The sequence below is a fragment of the Schistocerca serialis genome, chromosome 5, assembly GCF_023864345.2.
Source record: "Schistocerca serialis cubense isolate TAMUIC-IGC-003099 chromosome 5, iqSchSeri2.2, whole genome shotgun sequence".
Taxonomy (NCBI): Eukaryota; Metazoa; Arthropoda; class Insecta; order Orthoptera; family Acrididae; genus Schistocerca; species Schistocerca serialis.
The window spans coordinates 31744324-31758819 of NC_064642.1; the positions used below are offsets into that span (position 1 = coordinate 31744324).

The 14496-nt window shown below is 43.1% G+C and overlaps 1 protein-coding gene across 1 annotated transcript in view; it reads right to left on the reverse strand.

Annotated features, from left to right (window-relative positions):
• The window catches only part of LOC126482334 (autophagy-related protein 2 homolog A), a 485244-nt gene that overhangs the window by 454509 nt on the left and 16239 nt on the right, over positions 1-14496 (reverse strand). Inside the window, exon 2 of the mRNA XM_050106397.1 lies at positions 9507-9675. Coding sequence (XP_049962354.1) covers positions 9507-9675 — 169 coding nt within the window. The remainder of the gene's footprint in view (positions 1-9506; positions 9676-14496) is intronic.

Here is a 14496-nt window from a genome sequence, read left to right on the forward strand (position 1 = left end):
CCACCAGTTCAGAGCACACAGGGACAGGTACAAAGGCACGCACGTTACCACGTCCAGAGCAGTTAAAGGGTTAATTATGTAAAGACTGGCAGCCATGTGAAGGGTCACTAACCTTTTTTTAGAGTTTTAGGTTTACACACCAGCAATGGATGAAACAACATACAAATTCGATTAAAGAAAAACAAAAAATCTGTGCGGACCACACAATCTATGCGAGCGAAGCAGCAGGTGCTAAACTAGTAAAGGCATAAAAGCTGTTTGCAGTCAACATCTTATCAAGCTGTAAGTGAAACACTGTAAGGATATTAGGGTGTCTGCCTCCGTATATGCACAATATAGCCACAGGATAGAATCTTATGCAAATTCACTTTAAGATACAGCCACCTATGCAATAGGCAGGCAATTAGTAATAAGTGCAGACACCAATTCCAGGTCTGCCCTATGGAATTCAGACAGAACTGACGATAGGAGAAGGGTCAATGATGACACAATACATGGATCATAACTTCATGTAGTAAATATAGGACAAACACCAAACTACATGAGACATGACGGTACACACATCAACATTACGCTCACACATGATGATGCTGTCACACACATAAAAGACTTTTAAGTACATGATAACATAACCCACAGCAACTACAATGCAATAACATCTGACACATGGCCAAGACCGGGCAGACACAATACCAACCAGACACGTACCATTTCACAAAGCAAAATGGGACAAATCAGAGTAAGCCCTACATGAACATGAACTGAACAACATAAATAGAGAGATAGATTGCAAAGTTCATATACTGACAGAAATTAAAAAGAGCACACAAAAGACATCTGATACAAAACACACAATCACACCAAGGGCAGGTGGACTATCAACACTGAAACAAAAAGCCAGATATAAGCAAAAACTATTCCAGCGAGTCATAATGGACAGACAGATGAATAAGACTGAATGTCCTTTCTTTCAGGAGTGCTAATTCTGCCAGGTTCGCAGGAGAGCTTCTGTAAAGTTTGGAAGGTAGGAGATGAGGTACTGGCAGAAGTAAAGCTGTGAGGATGGGGCATAAGTCGTGCTTGGGTAGCTCAGTTGGTAGAGCACTTGCCCGCGAAAGGCAAAGGTCCCGAGTTCGAGTCTCGGTCCAGCACACAGTTTTAATCTGCCAGGAAGTTTCAAGACTGAATGCGTATAGGCAAGCAAAACACTTATGTAAGCAGACATTATTCAACACATGCAGATTCAAAACAACACAAAAAAGAAACAGTTGGGGGAACCAGACAAGATATTATTACAAAAGAAAAAAAATCCCCAGTGGTTCTGGAAATGCTAAGGCAGGATGATGGCGAGATGATGAGGGGATGAGAAATATAGCGAAATCCTTGCTGTATAAACTGCTCCCCAATGACAGCAGTGGCTCAGACATCCAACACCAACATGGCACACACTGAGAAGAAGCACACTACTCATATCACACTGCTACAGTTACCTGTCCTAGTGCGCAAGAAGAAATTAAGCTAGCAATCTCAGAACTTGAGGGCAGAAAAGCACTTAGGCCAGATATAATCCATTCAGAGTCACTCAAAAGACTAGCACACTGATCATTTCTAGCACCATGCTTGGATGACACCTTACAGCTGGGCTGGATACCTGCAGTTTCGAGAACCACGGGTCTGAGTCTGCACCAGAAAAGCTACAGGTGTCACCATCAACAAAGTGCTGCAAATTGTCAGGAACACAACAAACAAATATGCCATGGCCATAATGATAGACATTGCAGGGGTATTTGACAATCTCTGGTGACCTGCAGTGCTTGCTGGATTAATACAGCTGAAGACACCAGTCTCTGTACGACAGCCCCTAGAAAACTGCAGAGGCAGAGCCCTCCTGCACTTAGTGGATGGAGAAAATAGGACAGATGGAGTTGTCATATACATAGATGAATTACTAGTAATGATCTCTGCAAACAATGAGACCAGCTAGAACAGACTGCCAGCGGAACACGACATGCTATCAAACAATGGTGTAGCAACAATAAATTCATGGCATCTGAAAGTAAAACAACCTACATACTGCTAAAGATATCGTTGACAAGGAAATCCTCAGTAAAGATTGGGGGCACAAAACATCAAACAAGCAATCATGACACCTATCTTGGAGTACACAGAGATGAAAAATTAAATTTCTATGAACATAAAGTTAACAGCAGGCAACACAGAAAAAAATACAGCACAAAATGATGAGGTTAAATTCTAGAAAGTACAGACTGCCTCTACCAGTTACACAAACATACCAGTGCGCCATCTTCAGATCAGTACTAAGCCTTACAGCCAGTAAATGGGCGCACAGACTGACCCTAGCTACAAAAAAGGCATCAGTCAGGTGGAAAGAGAAGTGTCTTGCTCAGACTATCAGGGGCACTCGGTACCACCTATGTGATAGTGCAGTGCAGTTCTGTGCTGTGCAACTCAGAATATACCTTACAGATATCACCATCAGACATCAGACTGCAATGTACTGGTTACAGATGGGGAGACTAGACCATGTAAATTCAATTACTGGTGCAAAAATCAAACAATGGAAAATCCAGGATGGAATTAAACAGTATTATGAAAAGGAAAGTTGCTACTCACCATATAGCAGACATACTGAGTCACAGATAGGCACAACAAAAGACTCACGCAATTAAAACTTCCGGCCATTAAGAGCTTCGTCACCACACACACACACACACACACACACACACACACACACACACACACACACACACACAACTGCAGTCTCAGGCAACTGAAACTAGTTTTTCTGTGTGGTGTGTGGTGTGTGGTGTGTGGTGTGTGTGTGTGTGTGTGTGTGTGTGTGTGTGTGTTTTTCACGTGAGCTCCCGAGGCCCACTGCACGGCGTCCATAGAGACGAGGCGCTCGCCGGAGCTTAAGTCAAGTCTTGGTGGTGTCTTAGTACCTATGTACCGCATTTTTTAAAATGTGACTACGCCTATTCAGGCTGTTTTAGTTTTATTTCTAGACCGTGCCCTCACAGGCATATTATAGAATCAGGTTTATCTTCTGAAGAAGGCTCAATTAGTTGGGCTGAAACCCAGGTAAAGGTTGGTTTCGTTACTGCAATCGAGGCTGATAGTTTCTTATACAAGTATTCTTTGTTAAAAAGTTTACCTAAGTTCTGTACATTGGTACTGCAAGCCTTTTTGTTTCTTAAAATAGTCTGACGGTGTGCTTCTTAGAGAAGAGATGACTTAATCACAGGGCATTTCAAATTTTTCTTGCAACAATAACGTCATTATACAGAAACGCCCCTGGTCCATATAATCTAGAAGAGTATCAACACATTGCAGGGCAGTACAATGACTGACAGGGTCACTGTCTTTGTTCTCACTTTCATGTTTACTGTCCTGTTCTGTGTGTCACTCATACAATGTAAGCCAGGTTCAAATGCATTGATTTTCACTCACTCTTTCAAGGTTTCTTCATTGCCATCTTCAGATGCATTAAAGCCACTGCCAGATTCATCATTTGTGTGGCTGTTATTTCTTCATCAGTGAATCCTTGAATATCACTTTCTTCTATATCTGAAAGAATTTTCCTCCTCGAATGAACTAGAGAGTGTGGCTTGACTTCCTCCAGACGTCAGAAATCCCACGAATAGAATCTAGAACTGTCAACTTCTTCCAGAACACCACCAAAGCATCCTAATCAATTACCATTTTCAGTAGATCAGCCCAGTAACTCCGTTTCACTGACTTAACTAAATCTTGGTCCATTAGATGTATAATGACAGTCACTTTAGGAAGTAAAAACTTAATTTTGATGAGACCATCACTAGATACAAGAATTCTCTCATAAGGGTGTGAAGGGGTGCTACCAAGCAATAGAACAGCCTACAATGGCAATCCTCTCTTCTAAAAATTGCCGAACTTGTACAAAATGTGTGTGCAATCAGTTTTGAAAATTTCACAATCCATACATTTTTCTTTTTGGTCGTAACTATGTACAGGATATCCTTAGCTGTGACCTGTAATTCTTTCATGGAGGCATGCCTGAACAAAGTTTTCTCAGTTTTCAAGCCACATCAAATTGAGTAAAATTCTCGAGCTTTTGATGGCTACCTCCACCATCGTCATTTTTCTCAGTTCTCAAGCCACATCAAATTGAGTAAAATTCTCGAGCTTTTGATGGCTATCTCCGCCATCGTCATCAGGCATAAAACTACTGACTGCTAGGGCTGGTACATGTTCCGCTTATGTAGCACAATTACAGCCATCAGTGTCAATCAGAGAGGGCAAAAATGACATATGTGTGGAAGGTGAGTTAGGTAGCTCATAGCAGCTCTGGCTTGCTTTGAGACTGAATGGCGCAGGTGTCACAAGGGGCCAGTGCTGTCACCTCCCTACAAGCACTGAGCATCCGATGTTGCTTCCTTTCAACATCCAAAGCCCGCTCCCACACCCTGCTCAGTGTGTACACCTGGTGTCTGTTAAAATTGTTGCTGTTCATCCTAATCTCAGCAGTCTCTCCTATAATGGAATGCCAGTATGTTTACACTTGACCCAAGACTTGCGAGTTATCAAATTGTATTTTGTGTCCAATTTCCAAGCAATGCTCAGATGTGGCCAACTTGTCATGCTATCTTTGTTTAATATGCCTCCATGTCGTCTTACACAGGGTGCAGCATATCTCGTATCTTGGAGGCGCATCGAAACACTGGTCTCAATCCATGTCTCTGCAGTACATGTCTTAATTTGCTGCTGGATCTTTTGGCCCAATAATATCCACCTGTAATCATCAAGTTGTTCACGTTCTATCAGCAATGCACTTCTTGTACTGCAACAGATATTATGAAATTGCGGGTGGCACAGCGATAGGCTCACCACTGTCTCCTGTATTCATGAATTTCTTCATGGAGCACTTTGAGGAGCATGCTCTGAACTCTGCAGTGTTGCATCCATCTTACATCCTAAGGTACATCGATGACACCTTCCTGATATGGCCTCACGGTGATAAAACAATGTAACAGTTTATCAGTCACATGAATGGTGTCCATCCCAAGTTAAATTTACCATTGAGGCAGAGAAGGATGGCAAGCTGCTATTCATGGATATTTTAGTTGAGTGGAAGGCAGGAGGCCAGCTTGGTCATTAGTGTACAGGGCACCAACGCACACTGATCAGTATTTGAATGATGATAGTTTCCACCGTCCTGTACAAAAGAAAGCAGACCTGAACACGTAACACACAGAGCAAAAGTTATTTCTAATGACAACCACCAACAGTCTGAACTGCAGCACTTGAGATACATGTTCAAAGAGAATGGTTATAGCAAAAAGAGATATTTCAAACACTTTCAGGTGCCATTGTAGAAGGATGTCTTGTGAATCATCAGAAGCAGCCATGCCAGAGGCTTTCCTGTCATGCTGTGGGGCAACGAGCAGCAAGTTAGGACATGTACTGCAGAGACATGCATTCAGATCAGTATTCTGTTCCACCCCCAAGATACGAGATATGCTGTGCACCGTTAAAGACAATATAGCTCTTTGTGTTTCCGGTATTTATGGTGGCCCTTGAAGTGTGGCAGCACCTATATAAGTCAGACAATTCACACAGTTGCAGAGCAATGCACCAAGCACAAAAGACATATTAAACAAAGGGAGCTTGACAAGTCGGCCATAGCTGAGCACTGCCTGGGAAAAGGACACAAAATACAGTTTGAAAACAAAAGAGTCTTGGCTCATGCATCAACACACTTTGATTCAATTATAAAAGAGGTGGCTAAGATTAGAATGAGCTGCAACAATTTTTAACAGAGACCAGGGGTATACACTGAGTAGGTCATGGGGGAGGGGGGGGGGGGGGGGGGGGGGGACTTTGGATGTCGAAAGGAAGCAACGACGGATGCTAAATGCTTGTAGGGAGACAGGAGCAGCAGTTTCAGATGTGGTGCTGGCCCCTTGCACCACATGATGGTACTCAGGCCCACAGCAGGCCGGAGCCAGTCAGTAGTTTACTCCTGACAACAATGGTCAAGATAGTCATCAAAATCTCAAGAATTTTATTCGAATTGATGCGGATTGAAAACTAAGAAGATTTTTTTTTATCCTTAGATGTGATACCCTGGAATGCTATGTTGGTTTCTTTCTTCTTCTTCTTCTTCTTCTTCTTCTTCAATCACTATTAGTTTCACTTTGTTGTTCCCAGAGCATTAGCAGTACACGAAATTGTAATGCATTCTTTAGATGACTTGTATCCAGCAGCACGAACTTTGCTTTGAAACAAAGACTTCTGGTTGGTAGACATTTCCAATACAGGCCACTTTCATCTCCATTATAAATATGGTCCGGTGTGAAATTCTCTTCTTCCACAAATTTCTGGAACTCTTCCAGGAAGGAATCAGCTGCCACAACATTTGAACTTAGCCGCTCTCCTTGCACAGTATTGTTGTTGTTTCTACTACTACTGCTGCTGCTGCTGCTACTACTATTACAGCTGCGGTCTTCAATCCAAAGACTGGTTTGATGCAGCTCTCCACACTACTCTATCCTGCGCAAGCCTCTTCATCTTTGAAAAATGACTGCGATCTACATACTTCTGAATCTGCTTACTGTTATTCATCTCTTGGTCTCCCCTAGGATTTTTACCCCCCACAATCCCCTCCAAGACAAAATTGGTGATCCCTTCATGTCTCAGAATGTGTCCTACCAACTGATTCCTTCTTCTAATCAGGTTGCACCATACATTTCTTTTATCACCAATTACCCTCAGTACCTCTGCATTATTTATGTGATCTATCCATCTAATTTTTGGCATTCTTCTGTAGCACCACCACATTTCAAAAGCTTCCATTCTCTTCTTTTCTAAACTATTCATTGTCCATGTTTCACATCCATACATGGCTATGCTTCATGCAAATACTTTCAGAAAATACACTCCTGGAAATTGAAATAAGAACACCGTGAATTCATTGTCCCAGGAAGGGGAAACTTTACTGACACATTCCTGGGGTCAGATACATCACATGATCACACTGACAGAACCACAGGCACATAGACACAGGCAACAGAGCATGCACAATGTCGGCACTAGTACAGTGTATATCCACCTTTCGCAGCAATGCAGGCTGCTATTCTCCCATGGAGACGATCTTAGAGATGCTGGATGTAGTCCTGTGGAACGGCTTGCCATGCCATTTCCACCTGGCGCCTCAGTTGGACCAGCGTTCGTGCTGGACGTGCAGACCGCGTGAGACGACGCTTCATCCAGTCCCAAACATGCTCAATGGGGGACAGATCCGGAGATCTTGCTGGCCAGGGTAGTTGACTTACACCTTCTAGAGCACGTTGGGTGGCACGGGATACATGCGGACGTGCATTGTCCTGTTGGAACAGCAAGTTCCCTTGCCGGTCTAGGAATGGTAGAACGATGGGTTCGATGACGGTTTGGATGTACCGTGCACTATTCAGTGTCCCCTCGACGATCACCAGTGGTGTACGGCCAGTGTAGGAGATCGCTCCCCACACCATGATGCCGGGTGTTGGCCCTGTGTGCCTCGGTCGTATGCAGTCCTGATTGTGGCGCTCACCTGCACGGCGCCAAACATGCATATGATCATCATTGGCACCAAGGCAGAAGCGACTCTCATCGCTGAAGACGACACGTCTCCATTCGTCCCTCCATTCACGCCTGTCGCGACACCACTGGAAGCGGGCTGCACGATGTTGGGGCGTGAGCGGAAGACGGCCTAACGGTGTGCGGGACCATAGCCCAGCTTCATGGAGACGGTTGCGAATGGTCCTCGCCGATACCCCAGGAGCAACAGTGTCCCTAATTTGCTGGGAAGTGGCGGTGCGGTCCCCTACGGCACTGCGTAGGATCCTACAGTCTTGGTGTGCATTCGTGCGTCACTGCGGTCCGGTCCCAGGTCGACGGGCACGTGCACCTTCCGCCGACCACTGGCGACAACATCGATGTACTGTGGAGACCTCACACCCCACGTGTTGAGCAATTTGGCGGTACGTCCACCCGGCCTCCCGCATGCCCACTATACGCCCTCGCTCAAAGTCCGTCAACTGCACATACGGTTCACGTCCACGCTGTCGCGGCATGCTACCAGTGTTAAAGACTGCGATGGAGCTCCGTATGCCACGGCAAACTGGCTGACACTGACGGCGGCGGTGCACAAATGCTGCGCAGCTAGCGCCATTCGACAGCCAACACCGCGGTTCCTGGTGTGTCCGCTGTGCCGTGCGTGTGATCATTGCTTGTACAGCCCTCTCGCAGTGTCCGGAGCAAGTATGGTGGGTCTGACACACCGGTGTCAATGTGTTCTTTTTTCCATTTCCAGGAGTGTACTTCCTAACACTTAAACCTGTGTGTTGAAGTTAACAAATTTCTCTTCTTCAGAAATACTTATCTTTGCATGGTTAGTTCGCAAACTTTGCCCCGGAAGTTTTGAACCCCATGACATTGGTTGAATCTGGTTAGCCATTCAAATGAGGCATTCAATTCTCCTTCTAAACCTAGAGTCTTAGAAAAAAAAAATTCGCTATTTTGTCACACATTGTGCCTTGAACAATGACACCAGCTAATTTATTGCAAAAGGGCAGCATCTAATTCATCAAATGTAGATCTCATCACCATGCTTTTTAGTGCAAATGGTCCAGAACTAGAATCACATTTCCTGACCATATCCTGTATTTTCTGCTTATTCTTTTTAATGTCCTGAAAAGTCTGCATTCCAGTACGCTAATCTACAATTAGTTTTGCAGCAGTTTCCCCCTCTCAAATCCTTCAATTAATTCTGATTTTTGTTTTAAAGTCAACACATGTTTCTTTAATTTCTCTGTTGTCTTACAAATTTCTTTTAACTTGCTTTGTTGACACTTACATGCTGATTAATATCAGAGACTGAGTTTGTTTTTGATTACACAGAACAGGCTGAGACTTTTACTCTGTTGTCCACAGCAGTCATTTAAACAATGTGCGTCACATGTCGGTTATTTACTGCTATCTGCCAGAGAAAAACATCGCACATATTGCTTTTAATGCACGAATAATCAGCAAAATGGATAATCCACACACTAATAATCGGCAGTAGACTGTATCTGACACAAATGGTTGAGACTTTTAATAGCATTGACTTAAAAGCTTAACTTTCATACCACCTAGGAACCATAAACTTTAATAAGTGACACAGATTTCAACTTGATACCTCTACCCGTTCCTGACAGATCCTACAAAGGTTCTGTTTTTACCAGTTGAGGTACAGAACTCTAAAAGTAATTGTGATATCTCTATTATACACACTTTTGTTACTCATTAAAGCAGCAAATGTCATTGGCATGTGACCTGGAAAAAAACTGAACTACTTTCATACATCACCAACAGGCAAAGGAAATTTTATTTGTGTACATAACATTCTGCACTTGAGATTACAGTAAGCAGATCATAAAAACAAATAATAAGCTTCAATAACTTTTAGAAACTATTCCATTTACCAGAATCAGCACGCTGTTTTGGCTGAATTGTCAGAACCAAGCCAGAAACTTCTACGTAGCTTGAACTGCTGAGAAGTGATGACCATGGGATTGAAACAGACATTTGCTCCACAAAGCCATCAACAAATTCAACTGGGAGGTTCTGCTGCTCTCCCAGTTCATTGAGTGCCTAGAAAACAAGGATGTAATTCACAGTCATAAAGATATAAGAATGTTATGTGGTAATTTGGTGTGACAGCCAATAAGCAAATGAAAGCAGAAACTAATCTCTCGTCTCTCTCCTCCACCTCTTATTAAAATTAGACAAAAAAGCAATATTATATAATTAATTAACAAGGCCAAATACATTAAAGTACTCAAAAATGAGAAGAAAGGGCAGAATTGCTGACATAACTGTGAATGATTCATAGCATTCAATCAGCAGCTGATAAAGCAGTAGATCACAGCTACAAGCTTAATCCTTTGCAGTTGTACACTCATTTATAGAAACCTTCAGCAAAAATGAGTTACTATTTGCTCCATAGGTTTTACTTATTCAAATTTAAATTTATTATCCTTCCCAGTAGTCCTTCATAAAGGGAGCAACGTGGCATGTATATTAACTGATTTAGATTAGATCAGATTGATGGGTTTAAGGAACCTACTTACCAGTTCATCAACCTCTCCATCCTTACAGCATCAAATCGGTACAATTCTTTTATAAGAAACGAGATGTTAAAAGAAGATTACCACTAGGATATTCATCCGGTATGGAAGAAGCGGAAGGAAGTATGAAACCAGCTACAAGGGAAATGTAACATACCGTAAGACAGAGGAAGTAAGCCAATTGGAAACAGCACGAGGCCATCTGGAGCATGTAATAAAATGGGAGCAGTAAATAAGGTATGTAGCTGATTAACATTGAGTGTAATGAGTGAGCTACCATTAGTGTTTTCCTTATTGTTATAAAAGTGGTGCACTCTATTAAAGTGTGTGCCACTGACAGAGAGACAGCACAATTGCAGGAAGGTGGAGTGCACTCATGAGGAGTCTGCAGAGAACTGTGGATTCTCTAGTAAACATTCTGCCTGCAGGCATCCATGAAGCTGCAGAATCTTTTGTGGTGTGTAGCATGTTAGTACTAGTTACAGCGAACCACTCCTCTGTGAGTCAGGGTCGAATTCTGGTCTCCTTGGCCAATGGCCAAATGATCTGCTCGTTCATTTCTTGAGATTCCAACATGGCTAGGGATCCAGAGAAATATGACTGACAGTTTGATGTTTTGCGGCTAACACAAAATGAATGGTCAGGTCTAAGGGGTGTCGGCAGGCGTAGCAGCAAATTATGGTTTGTACACAGCTCAGAAAATCACTGTGAATTAGAAAAGACTCATGTGAGCAGATTTGGACGTATGTAAGAGCCAATATAATGACTACTAACTGAGCAGTAAATACACTACATCCCTGTGGTAGACTGTGTTGTTCATTGTCACGTGTATATGAGTGACAGCACAGCCCATTTGGTCTTTGGTACATGATCCATATGCATAAATCAATTCTGAACTCTAATTCATTCACCATCAAACGAAACAGTCATTGTAGAATACACAGATCTAGCATACCTTTTGGATGAAGGATAGAGCCAGATGAATTAGTTGGCAAGGGTCAGTCCACCGGGGTGTTTGTGAGAGGTTTCAGAAAGGTTATAAACGGTTAAGAGAAAATGGATACAAGACGGGCTGATATCGAGGCAGCAGATCGAGGGTGTTATTGTAGTGGTAATGACATTTTATCTGGGAAGAGAGTATGTTTATTTTGATGGTCATTGATACTATATAAATGGACAGCATAGTTAGTTACAGTTGGGCTCATCAAATTTGTGAGTGAGTTATCCCCAATTCTGTCAGGAGACTAATTATGGGCAAGTACAACAGGTGCCAGTTGCGAGTCTGATCCCACAGAGATGTACTGTCTCTAAAAGACTTAGGACCAATGGGGCTGATAACCCATATGCCAGGATACCAAAATACAAGCAAGATAGTACTAGAACCTTATAAAGTGGAAAAGGGTGGTGTGATTGGTGCCTCAAGAAATGTTGCTGATGCAGCATTGTGCACTGAGACTTGTCATGCAGTTCTGTTTCAGCTGGTGTGTATGAGGCAACCGTGCTAACTTAGCACAGCAAGTCAGTCATACAAAGTCGTATATTTCTCCTACCATTAGTAATCCATTATGCATTTTTGCATCGCTGAACTGTCCACCCACAACCAGACTTTCTTTGCAAAATTCATTCTGTAAAGAAAGTCCGGGTGTGGGTGGACAGTTCAGCTATGCAGAAGTACATTACTCATGTTTTGAAAGCAGTGAATCTAAATGGATGAGGTCCCAAAACTGGGCTTGCTTTATGGCACTCTGAAATTGACATTCTACAATACTTAGGTTTGGAGAACTGTAATAGATGCAGAAGTCATCAACAGAAAAGGGAAGTGAGACTATATGGCCATTAACTGATAGTAGGAAAAGTGTTACATTCAGAGTGAAACCATTTGGGGCCCCATTCTCTTGTGTTTGGGGAAGACTGTGAGACCCACATCTACTTGAACATGGAGGAGCTGATGAAATTAAAAATTTTAGATAAAAACCAAGATGTCACCTCTTAAGCCCCACCTATACTGAGTAGTAAAAAAAGGTGCTGCCATGAAAATTAGGTGGTTGTTGGTAGACACATCCTCATGAAAACAACACTGAAATATAGATAGAAGTTCCTAGTCCACATGACCAAATAAGTTGTCTGTTCACCATGTGCCCAAATTATTCCCTTAAAACATTTGCCCAACTTATTCTCTTAAAACAAACAGGTTGATTGTCTACTGTGTGAGCATTCAGTCTCACTTTAAACCTGGGATAACTATGCTTTCACCCTCATGTACAGTATGATTAAAAAGTGCATAATTATGACATTTTTATTCTAGAGGTAAATATATAGAATCTGATCATGTATGCAATTAGGGGCTTGGTGCAGTTCATGGCATTGTGCCCAAGAACTTAGGACATCATTAGTTGTATGGGTCATTGTATGCTTCTGAGGAGTGAGAATCAAAATACAGGCAAATACTCTCTGCTCATCTTTTATGGAGGTGGATGGTGAGAAGGTTACTTTCAGATGCTAAAGGTTACTTTCAGATGCTAAGACTTGGGCAAGGTGCATTACAAGTTGTTCAGCAACAATGGCAATGTCACAGATTGAATCACACCATCCTGATACGTGCATGACTGGTGACTATAACTGCAGCACAGTTTGTCCCATGCTTCAGGGGATACTGTATGGGACACAACACTTTGGAAAGATTTCTAAAACACCCCTGCTTGCATTTTTTAATTAGGTAGTGGGCCCGGGCTTAGAGTCTTTTGAAGGTGATAAGTGTCTCTCTGAATGGATGTCATGTCTGTTGCCAGAGTGCTCTTCTGCAATTTTTAACAGCTGCAGTTATTCTATGATTGCAACATGGTACAGGTTACTAACAGTGCGTGTGGTTGTGCACCCACGTATGCTGCCACCAAAACCACGGACCTCATATCTGGCACTGAAACGAGAGAGCGCTCGCTTCGCTGCTATCGAGCCACACATTAAGAGGTTGCCCTGCCCTGCCCTTTCTTGTACTGGTTGCGCTCAGTGAATGTTCTGCTTTCTGACAAGGACTCTTCCACGATTTTGCAGTAACGAACCTTTGCCCCTTACTAAACTCAGCCTGGACTGTTCTTTCCTCTATTTCAGTGTTCATGTGCCCATATAATTCTGGTGCTAAGTCTCTGCTGTTGTATATCCTGTGCACTTCGCTGTTTTTGACAACAGGCAGCAGCAGCACCAACTTGAACAGTAACAACAGGTAGACTTGCTCCATCAGATGGTTACGATTTTGCTGAGTGTCGTGGTCCTTCTGCAGCCGACCTCGGCACATCCACCTGCACCCGCAGCTTTTCTCATAGTTCCAAGAGGTGCAGGAAGACTCGGACTCGTGCGTGCAGCATTCCCCAGCATTTCAAGTAGTGGACTCGACTTTGCAAAAATCATTTTTCTTGCCTCGAATTGTGCCTGAAACATTTCAGTCGATTCAGAAATTTGCTCCATTAACGGACCCTGTAGCACTGTCATTTTCTCAAATGTGGGAGTCGCTCAGTGTTCATTACCTTAAGCAAATTGTGGCTTCCTGTACGGAGTTCCAGCAGCGAAAATAGAAGCCTGGTCAATCCTATGAAGCATGGGTAGCCAACCTCCTGGGTTTTAAGTTGTAAGTCCAGATTTATTTGTGCTCATTGTAAACAGTCCTTTGGTGACACTCTGATATGCCACACAGTCGACTGTTCTGTTTTGATCAGAGAGGCACACAGGGAGACGTTGCATTTAGACAGTCCTACATTCGAGAACATCGTGGCTATTACTCAGGACTTTAAAGTGACACAGTCTGCAAATGAACAAACACAGTGGCAGTATGTTCAGTTTCACAGCAAAGGCTTTGTTAACTAAAATCCATGTCATATTTATCTTGTTTGGACTGCTCAAAATCAGACTGTGGCTTTTCCTGATGCAGATTCCTCGCATCCTGATTGTTTCTGGGCACACATTTATAGTCATTGCCTCCTATGGCAGGCAAGGTGCATGGCCATGTGGCATCTGTCTGTTGTGGCTGCCCACACAGCTAGGCTTTGGACGAGATGTGGAGTACTGGAGGGTCATACTGTCTCCCCAACGCACAGCTGGGAGCTTTATATGCCCAATACGATTTATATTATGCTGCAAATTCAGCAACAACCATCCTGCTCCCAGGTTGACACCAGCACCTCTGCATTTCTCATGAATCTTGAAATGTACCATCACTTGGGTCACCTTTCTCTTTCCTCCGCCAGTCATCATTTGGTCAGCTATGGCAATCAGCCAATTCCTGTTCAAGGCCAGTTTACAATCGACGTTTAGTACCAGCATGTCACAAGGGAGATCACGTTTTTGGCCGTCA